At 36.4% G+C, this 10,872-nt stretch overlaps 1 protein-coding gene across 1 annotated transcript; it reads left to right on the top strand.

Annotated features, from left to right (window-relative positions):
- Positions 1 to 822: 822 nt before the first annotated feature.
- On the top strand, positions 823 to 9,240 carry LOC149288823 (collagenase 3-like). Its single transcript, XM_089491116.1, has 10 exons — positions 823 to 942; positions 1,397 to 1,641; positions 3,219 to 3,367; positions 3,496 to 3,621; positions 4,099 to 4,260; positions 4,383 to 4,500; positions 4,907 to 5,040; positions 5,705 to 5,864; positions 7,920 to 8,023; positions 9,140 to 9,240. The coding sequence occupies exons 1-10, from the start codon at positions 823 to 825 to the stop codon at positions 9,238 to 9,240; spliced, it is 1,419 nt and encodes a 472-aa protein (XP_089347242.1).
- The last annotated feature ends 1,632 nt before the right edge of the window (positions 9,241 to 10,872 follow it).

Raw genomic sequence — 10,872 nt, 5'->3', positions numbered from 1 at the left:
ATATATTTGCATGTATTCTAAGTACACCTGTTGTCGCCATATACCAACGTGTATTTTTATAATATACACAAGAAATTTAAAATTCATCCCAAATAAACATCGAGTCACATACGTATAAAATCTTTAAATCCCCAAAAAACTAACCATTTTCTATTATACAGCATACATTTTTCCATTTGCTTACAATCTTGCAGTTACGTGAAAAATAATTCTCATTTTGTGTGAAAAAAATATGGTTGGAGAATAAATGTGGTTAAAACACTCACAAAAATGGCCATTTTTATTTCCAGCTTGGACATATTTACCATCTAAATGCAAAATGAATACATTTTTTTTACAGAGCGATGATCAAAAAAGGAATTTCCCATCATTTGCTGTTTTTATATTCAAGCTGAGCATTCATGTTCCAGAAGCAGTTATGTGCTGTTGGTGCGCATATCCTGAAAGACCCTATTTTGTTTATTTCTCGAAATAGGAAATATTCCCTTTTTTTATAAAAAGGAAATGTTATTTTTGCTAAGTCATGAAAAAAAATAAACCTGTGGGGCACTGTGTATGCAATTCTGTACTTCCCACACAGAAATGTGCTGAGAGCATGTTTACTCAAAGATATCCTTTCAAAAAGCCTACATTTTTCAGTTTTTCTGTTCATCGCCACAAACCATAATGTCTTGTGGGGGGGGAGGTGTGGCAGTAATATTTACCATCCACTGACTCGAAGTTTGAACATTTCTCAATGGAGTGACTCACATGTTTAAGAGTATAAAAGAACTCATTGGAACCATGGGCAGTCAGAAGCTTGAGAACATCAAAAAATCCAACATGGCTCCGTCAATGTTGTCGGCAATCGCACTGGTCTTAGGCCTCAGTTATTGCTTAGGAGTTCCCGTGCCACATGAGGACGACTCTAACTTCACACACAATGATCTACGATTTGCTGAGGTATTTTATCATCTTATTTAAAGAGATTTTAATGTTTAAAAATTAGGGAATGTTCATCTTAGAATGATTTTGAAAGTTATTTCAGAACTGGTGGTGTTTATATGGCCGTTGTCCTTTTTTATAAGAAACAATCAGAAATCAGAGCAGTAAATCAGTATATTCTTATTATAGTTTTAGCAAAAACAGATACCAGTCCAAAATGAACACAAGATCTTCTTTAAGGATGTCAACCAGGTTTTCTGAAGAACAACCATGTCTGAAGGGGTCAAATGTTGGGTTTTATTAATTCTCTAAAAATGCCATCTCTCTTTGCTATTTTATATGTTGATTTATACAACATTTATGCTGTAGAAGACAAGTTCTGTTGTTGTTTTTTTTATACATTTATATTTCCTTAGTTAGAGGTTTTCCTTTAAGAATGCCAGAATAATTTATTTCCTTTTTTTTCCTCCAGAAATACCTGAATACCCTGTATAGCTCTGCAGCAAACCCCACCGGAATTCTGAGATACAAAGGTCCCAAGAGCGTGGAAACCAAGCTCAAGGAAATGCAGTCGTTCTTTGGTCTGGAGGTGACAGGAAAACTAGACGAAGACACGTTAGATATTATGAAGCAACCCCGTTGTGGTGTCCCCGATATTGGGCAATATAATTTCTTTCCAAGGAAATTGAAGTGGCCAAGATTTAATCTCACATACAGGTAAAATATTGTATACATTTTATGTTTGGAATGGTTTAAATATATCAATATATTTTCGGCACTAATTTATGATTTTATAGTTATTTGTATCAACATGCATCAACATATTACTTTACAATTGAGTATACAGCATAAAGGAGGTGCAAAGAGGCTTACGTATAAAAATTTTATATCACCAAAACAACCAATGGAATGATCCCAAAATCAGTAACATTCCATTGGTTGTTAATCATTTATCTGTTAAACCTATCTGTTAAACCGCCCCAAATAAGTGCAGAAGGTATACTAGGACACAGACATGCAGGCATTAAGATAAGTGGAACACAAGAGTATGCAAACTTTCATAACCTCATTCATGCCTAATTCCATTTATACTCACTGGAATGAACAATACCATTCATCAACTGTGTCGATTTAGAAAGTAATGAGATATATGGTAGTGACACTTCTAGATATTCTATAGATCCACATGATGAATTAAATGCTACAACATAACACTGGAGTATTTACTCCCCATCATCTCATAATTTATTAAATCTCACTAAGAATATGCATGTATATCCCATTGTGCAGTGCCACAAAATATGGTGGTGCTATATAAATATATATATATATATATGTTATACACACACTATTAAATGGGGTCAGTTTCCACAGCATTTTAGCATAACGATCCTTTATAAAATGTGCCTTTACTTTTTCAGTGGACTTACATTCCAGGTTCCCTTCTCATAAATGAATACAAAATGTATTCTGTTTGCGAGATATAGGTAGGAATGTGGAGTAGTATAGGTGATGTAATGGTGATGTAATGGGCATGGTATACTCTTCATGGGTGTTCCTAGTCTGACTTATTGGAAATCCAGTTCCGGGACCACGATATAAATCAGCAAAACAAGGTCAACTTTGGAATCAGTCATTTTGCTACACAACACGTGGGTAGGTTAAAAAACATATAATTTCGACTTCCTCACCTAAGACCAAAAATACAAGGTTTTTATATGGTAATACAGCACTGCATGATATGATGGCACTATAAAAAACTATTTCTATTTCAGTAAGCAATTAAATATACTGTCCTGGATTTAACACTTATGGAACTAAATCCTGAATTGGAATTTCTAATACTGCCGGAAAACCTTCACATAAAGAATTCTCTGTGATGCCAAAAATATCTAATTCATAATTTTTGCTGGGAGCACTTGTGTTGTACTTCTAGGTCATTAAAAGTTGTTCTGATTTATGTTATTAAACATTTAGAGAATAGAGCACTAGAGGCTGCAATTCATGTCTGTCTAAGTTTAACAGCGACACCAAGACATCATTTAGGAACAATAATGATTCCAATATTCCAGGGCAGAGTAAAAAATACACATGAAATCTTGGAATTTCCATTTAGCAACAGCCTGTGTTCCATCCAAAGTTGGGGTAATTTGCTGTGACATTTCCAACGGGCCTGGGCCAGCAGGTCCTGGGGGTGGCAGTCCCCCTGCTGCAAAACCAGAGGCAAGGGGTTAAAGGTGAGAGCTGTACATTGAAAGTTACACAATAACATGTTTACTTCAAACTATCGGCAGGATTGTGAACTACACCCCCGATTTAGCTCACACAGACGTGGACAGAGCGATCAAAAAAGCACTTAAGGTTTGGAGCGACGTGACCCCCTTAAACTTCACCAGACTACGCACAGGCACAGCTGACATCATGGTTTCTTTCGGGAAGAAAGGTATGACAGTCATGCATATTTCAACTTTCCAAAGTAGTCAGAATATTTTATTCATTTTTTACATCATGGCCATTGCTTTGTTTAATAATAAAAACCTCTATTTTGTGTTTTTTTTTGTTTTTTTGTAGAACATGGTGACTACTACCCCTTTGATGGCCCAAACGGTCTGTTGGCACATGCTTTTCCCCCTGGGGACAAAATCGGAGGTGACACCCATTTTGACGATGATGAGTTTTTCACAAACGACTTCAAAGGTATTATTATTCTCAGAAGTATGGCTACATATGTAACTGAAACATGTTATAATTTCATATACTGGTCTGATATGAATATATTGTTCAGATGTATTAAGAACATTATGCATTTTACGTATTATATAGGTATAGCACAAATATGCAATTGCAATTTTTTTTTAATCAATGCACATGGAAAGATGTATTAACAAATAACTTAAGACACCTATATTATTCTATAGAGTCCAGTTTTCTGGTGTATAATTCAAGTATTCAATGCTTAGTAAATATATATTGAAATAAATCTATTTTCAATACTTTTGTATGTGTTTCGCTTTATTATACAGTTAAACAGAACTATAGATAGATACAGAAAAGATAAAAGTTCTTATACAAATTTATGGAAGCACATTGCCCACTGATTGGGAAGCAACGCAACAATAATAATGTATATAGGTTTCTGGAACTATTATTGATATTAATGTGTTTATTCTGTAGGTTATAACCTTTTCATTGTTGCTGCTCACGAATTTGGCCATGCCTTGGGCCTTGATCATTCTAGAGACCCAGGATCCCTGATGTATCCAGTATACACATACACAGAAACAAATAACTTTGTTCTTCCCGACGATGACGTCCAAGGAATTCAAGCTCTCTATGGTAGGTTCGGAATTATTCCTAACTGGTGAATGCTTTTCTATGTACCCTGTTATATGCTGAAGTCAAAGATTAATGCATTAGAAAGTGTTGTGACCATTTTTTACTTGTAATATTTGTTTTAGGATCTGGAAACAGAGACCCGCATCCAAAGCATCCAAAAACTCCAGAAAAATGTGACCCTGACCTGAGCATTGATGCAGTAACAGAACTCAGAGGGGAAAAGATGATCTTCAAAGACAGGTTTGTAGGTCTCCTAAATCACAGTAATGCATTGGGCCAGATGGTTTTACTAACATTATATCCATTCAAATTAAAACAGGACTGGCTTCAGTAAGCTGTGGCAGCAACCTAGGCTTTGACTTCTTATGTCTCATTGATGTAATGTGGACTTGCTAAAGTCAACCTTCAAGTACTTTAAGTTGGCCTTCACTTTCCTACCTAGTTCTGTTTCATCAAGTCAAGATCTGCATGTCCACAGCGCTCTGGTGGTCCTTTTCCATAAAAATTAAGTCTGGCACTTGCTAAGTGTGACTACTAGGCCAGCTGGGCATAAGGTGTTTGAAACATAAACAATGAGAAGAAGACATGCTTCTTAACCATAATACGCAGCCTAAACTAGAATGCTTTTTATGCTGTCCTTTATTAGGTTCTTCTGGCGTCTGCACCCACAGATGATCGAAGCAGAATTAGTGCTCACTAAATCCTTCTGGCCAGAACTTCCAAATAAAATCGATGCTGCATATGAATATTCACAGAAGGATCTCATATACATATTTAAAGGTCAGATTATTTTCCAACCATGAGCCTCTGTTTAATCTTTTATGTATTAGTTTAAATTAGTAAACAAACTAAACTTCACTGGGCATGCTGGTCTATATAGTCAGAACGGTCGGTCACAGAATCGTATGCCTTGTGTAAATGTTATCAGAAGGTCAAAAAGTATTTGCAATACTAATTGCTAGAAAATATGAATACAGATGGATTTAGGCATTATTTAGCTACTTGGCACATACATTGTTAAGTTCAGGATGAGTAGTTTGACCAGTAATAAAATAATGTCATTTTACTTAATACAATTCTGAAGTATTTGATGATCATTCTGTTCAATTTTTGTCAAATCTATTTAGTAGATTTCTGTTTAGGACATTTGCACTTTTCCCAACTTTTAGTGTTCATGTTCTAGATTAATATTTTCTCCCCATTAAATTAGTTTTCCACCTTTTCTTTAGTTACTTTGGTGGCATAAGCGGGCAGGCTATTAATCGATATGTTTGTTTTTTCATATTTTGCCCAGATATTAACTTCTATGTAGTAAATGAATCCCAGAACAGTGAGGTCGTATCTGCGTAATACAAACATCATAATAATTTCTTGTTCAATTAGATCTGCGTGTATATATATATATATATATATGTATATATCAAGGCATTTGGGTTTTTTTTAGGAAAGAAATTCTGGGCTTTAAATGGATATGATATACTGGATGATTACCCAAAGAAACTACATGAGCTTGGGTTTCCAAAATCCCTAAAATCAATCGATGCAGCTGTTCATAACAACGCCAATGGAAAAACTCTCTTTTTCACAGGAGACAAGTACTGGAGGTAAAAATATTCCCTACAAATTAATTACGTATACACAGTTTTGGGATAACGTAATGATGCCTAATTTTGTACCTGGGATTTGATAAGTAGTGTCTCTTTTGTTATTTTATTGATTGCCAACCCAAAGTACCTTATGGAGAACGTTCTGAAAGATTGCAAAGACAGATACTCTAAAACAAAATAAGTGTTAACATAAAGACATTAGAGAGATGATGCAATACCTAAGATATCATGCTTGTAGCATAATAACACAGTATGTATAATGGGAATTACTAGTTTGTGTATGGCTTCTTTTTGCACATTCCATTGACAGATCTAGTTTTTGGAGTGGCTTTCACATTTTGGAAAATGTTATCGCAAAATCTTTTATACAGTGATACGTTGTGAAACATACCCATTATGGGCTGGGCCCATGTGTGTCTTATTCTATTTCTTGTTCTAGAACGCTGCCCGCATGCATACTCGCCAACTTTTGCTCCAGGTGTCCTGGGACATAATTGAGGTGGAGCCATGCGGAGCTGCTTGACCCCACCTACTTTATGCTTTGCCCCTTATGTCCCGGGGTGTCTGGAGCTCATTTAGCAGCATTTAGGCTGTGTGTGTTCCATAGACATCAGGGCCGGCCCGACAATGGAGCCGAGTGGGGCAGCCGCTCCAGGCGGCACTTTTGAAGGGGCGGCACTTCGCCGCCCCAAGCCCTTTTTTTTTCTTCTTTCTTTCTAAAGCGAAAGAGAGAGAAAGGGGCGCCGAGTGGTTTTCGCTTACCAAGCTGTCAGTACCCGCTCGGCGCCCCTCTCTCTCTCCTCTGCGGTGAGTCTTCCTGAACAGGGAGATTCGCCGCAGGACTGCTGAAAGGTAAGTACAAGGGGGGGAGGGTAGATAATATGGGGGGGTAGATAATGGGGGGGGCGGCAGGGACGGAGGGAGAGGAAGGGTAAAAAAGGGGGGGGCGGCATTTTTAAATTCGCCCCAGGCGGCATTTTGCCTTGGGCCGGCCCTGATAGACATACACAGCTTAACCACGTCATTCACCTATAGACGTACATGTACGTCTTTAAAAGGCATTCAGTAAAGCCCTTTAGGATGTATATGTACATCCTGACTTTCTTGCAGCAGCAGGGACATCTCAGCGTAATCAATGCAGGGGAATCGCAGGGAAGAGAGTGATGAATGGTGTTTCTCTCTTCCCACAAGAGAAAAAATATTATATATTGTCATTGTAACTTTCCAGGCATAACAACATGTTCCAGAGATCACTAGAGAGATCTCTAGTCATATTGCAGTACATTTTTTTTATTAAAACATACAAAAAATTATAATAAAAATAATTTTAAAAACTTTACATCCCATTGCCCTAACTCTACATGTAAAAAGTATAACCTCCCCACCCTGCTTCACTGCCCATTAAGCCATAACTATTAAAAACACTACCTATAGGTAGAGGGATGGATGCTGGTCTTTAATCAGACGATGTTGCTGAACATGAATTCTATCATTGTGAAACAGTGGCACCTAAACTGCAGAAAAAAATTGCTAAAAAATGTATTTATTTTCGTTTTTTTGCATACTAGCATTATTTTTTGCATTTTTCTATGGTTTCAAATGAAAGCCGTATTTGTTCTGAAAAAGATGTGTAGAAAAACCAAATGTGTGGTTATTCCATTCATTAGTTAAAAAACTACAGTGATTGATCAATCACATTCTTTTGAAATATTCACCATTCCCACTTTAAAAGTACGTAATAGTTTATGATCTATTCACTAATTTCTTAATACATAATAAAACCATTTTATAAAATAATTTTATATTGGCTATTTTTTGCACTTAACTTTGGCCAAATAGATCTGTGGCTATTTAACATCTACTTTCTTCGTTTTTACTTTTCTACTTTCTATTACTCTATTGTCACAACGTTAACATTTTATTTGATTATTAAGATGATGATTATTTTTTAAGGTTTTTGATGTCTCAGTATTCATAACATATTTTATTTTCTCGGTACGTCACAGTTTAATTGTTATCTAATACTATTATTTTTTTGTTGTTATCAATTAGTTTTGATGAAGAAAATATGAGTTTAGAAAAAGGCTACCCAAGATTTATAGCTGATGATTTTCCAGGAATTGGAGAAAAAGTAGATGCTGCTTACCAAAGAAATGGTAAATATTTATAAATATTACTACAATATTGTACTCTAAAATTCTCTTTTACTTTATATAGGTTTTTTCATTCACCAAGTTACTAAGCTGTCTAATACACACACATATATATATATATATATATATATATATACCGTATTGGCTCGGATATAGGCCGCCCCCGTATATAGGCCGCACCCTAAAAGTTTGGTGCTTTTTTAAAGAAAAAGTTTTTTTCTTTAAAAAAGCACCAAAAAAACATGCTGCCACTCTGCCCCCCCCCGAGATATGCTGTCACTGTCCTCCCTCCCCGAGATATGCTACCACTGTCCGTCCGTCCCCCCCCCCGAGATATGCTGCCACTGTCCCCCCCCCCCCCGAGATATGCTGCCACTGTCCTCCTCCCTCCCCGAGAAATGCTGCCACTGTCCTCCTCTGCCCCCCGACTTACCGGAGCTGACTCCCGGGTGTCTTGCGAGGCCGGCGGGGGACATCTACGCAATACGCGTATACAACTTCCGGTGCCGGATGTGCCGGCACCGGAAGTTGTATACGCGTATTGCGTAGATGTCCCCCGCCGGCCCCGCAAGACACCCGGGAGTCTGCTCCGGTAAGTCAGGCGGGGGGCCAGAGGTAAAATGCCCCCGTGGGAAGTGCTGGCAGGGGAGGCTGTCTCAGCATATCAGAGAGTAGGATAAGGGTCCCCTGCACCGCTGCGGGGGATCTGTATCCTAACCCCGCTGCCTGCCCGGCGCCCGGGACTGCATGTCCCGGGCGTCGGGCGCTAGACCCCGAATATAGGCCGCACCCCCACTTTAAAGACTTAAAGTGGGGGGAAAAAGTGCGGCCTATATCCGAGCCAATACGGTATATATATATATATATATATATAGTCTATACTGTGTAAACACTATTGAAAGTAACATATTAGCAATGCGTCACCCAGCCTCAAATCGATTTGCGGCTCCCTTCCCTAATATATTATTATTTATTGATTTATATACTGCCACCATATTCAGAAGTGCTGTACAATGTACAAAGGGCACACAAATGCTTTTTTTTGTCATATACCATATAAAATTGAATTCACATGACTATTCTTGCCCTTTCTAATATATATATATATCTCGCCCACAGGTTATATCTACTTTTTCAATGGACCTCTACAATTTGAATACAGCATTTGGAGCAGAAAACTGACTCGTGTGCTGAAGACGAACTCTATCCTGTGGTGCTAATCCTGTGAATCCACATTGTCCTCAATATGCGACTGTTGAGCAGTTGATTGAAACATTATGACTATGACCAGTAATATGGTTTCTCTCTGTGTTTAGAATATAGCGCAGGTTAGCTACAAAGAAGAATATATGTGGGTTCTGGGTTCTGGGTTCTCTGCTTCTAATGGATCTTTTGGATGTAAATAATGTGGACATAGCACTACAGCACTTCAGCAAGATATGACCATAGGGCAAAGAACATTTGGCATATCAGTGTTAGCAAAATGTACCAAAATGTTTAGCATTCTGTATACTAAGTAAAGCAGATATTTCTCGTTGTTAATTATCCCTAGGAATGTAGGTTGGCAAAAAAATACTTGTGCATTACTTTGTACCCAGAAACATTAAATATGATAAGATAGAGAAAATTACACAACATTTATAGATGAGGTAGTGTGAAAAATTTAGTCCAATAAGCAAATGTTTTCATGCCGAGGATGGAACTTTACCACACCAGAGTTTCATTGTATCAACATTCAGCAAAAAAAATCTTAAAAGAAATGTCTATATTTGTCAAACACCATAATATTATGGTATAGAATGAACCTGTAATATCTAGATGATATTTATGTTAAATTAATCAGTACTTTAAAACATTTCACCATAACGCCTCGTTTTTCCATGGTATCCAGCCGCCATGATGTTCACATTTCCCATGTGATCTTAAACAACAATGGGGAATGTTTTTTAGTATTAGCAAAAAAGTATAGTGAAATATTTCAATTTCTATGTTGTTAAACCAAATGATTGCTTAAAAAAGCACATTTTTCTTGTGTAAATTTACCTGGGTACTCGTTACCTCTTGTGGCCGTATTTGGAACTGCAGGCAAAAAGTAAAATCACACATTTTTTTTTGTATTATTCAGGTTTAGCAGACATTTACCCTAATTAAATGTATTATTGACACCTACTAGCACTATATTTTTGTGAACATTAAGTTATTTTAATACAATATTAACATATAGTATTAGAAAATCTTAAGGTCTCAGATAGGTATAAATAGTACATAACACATCTCCCTAAACTTTATTAGAAATAAATGACATCTTGCTAGCCTTATATAACCTTTGTGGAGGACTGCTGTCTTGATTTCCTATTTATGATATATTTTTTTAAGTATTTATTATGCACAATGTATGATTAGTATGAGTGCCGTTATTATAAAGACATCATATTTCCTATTACAAAACCTTTTATAATTTAGGATGTAATTAGATTGTGTGATGTATGATAATGCACTACATACAGACATTTTAAAATGCATGTGAATGCATACAGCTACTATGTTTTAATAATAGGAAACAAAAACAGCAATGATTGTATATATATATATATATATATATATATTTGCGTGGTGTCAATATTTGGTGCAATGTCTACATTATACTATGCATACTTTTAATTCTAAAATGTGTAGCCTTTTTTACCTAGCTATTTATTTAGAATGTTGGAATTTTTAATGATATTTGAGATCATTTTTTCCTATTAAAGAAAGCAGATATGCTTTATGGAAATATTATTGTCTGTTTTTTTTTCTTTTACACATGCCAAAGAAACACACAGCTAATAATGTGTGAAGTCCTGCTTATTAAA

Source organism: Sceloporus occidentalis, unplaced genomic scaffold (genome assembly GCF_023333645.1).
Source record: "Sceloporus occidentalis isolate IW3139 unplaced genomic scaffold, rSceOcc1.0.p SCAF_49, whole genome shotgun sequence".
Lineage (NCBI taxonomy): Eukaryota > Metazoa > Chordata > Lepidosauria > Squamata > Phrynosomatidae > Sceloporus > Sceloporus occidentalis.
The sequence above is the reverse complement of the archived record's forward strand: the minus strand, read 5'-3'. Positions and strand labels throughout refer to the sequence as shown.

What these genes read in the sequence shown, in the direction of transcription:
- LOC149288823 (XM_089491116.1), top strand. Translation starts at nt 823, where the DNA reads ATGGCTCCGTCAATGTTGTCGGCAATCGCACTGGTCTTAGGCCTCAGT. An exon ending in AGGAATTCAAGCTCTCTATG is followed by an intron (nt 4,261 to 4,382) that starts GTAGGTTCGGAA and finishes TATTTGTTTTAG; the next exon opens with GATCTGGAAACAGAGACCCG. An exon ending in TGCTGCTTACCAAAGAAATG is followed by an intron (nt 8,024 to 9,139) that starts GTAAATATTTAT and finishes TCTCGCCCACAG; the next exon opens with GTTATATCTACTTTTTCAAT.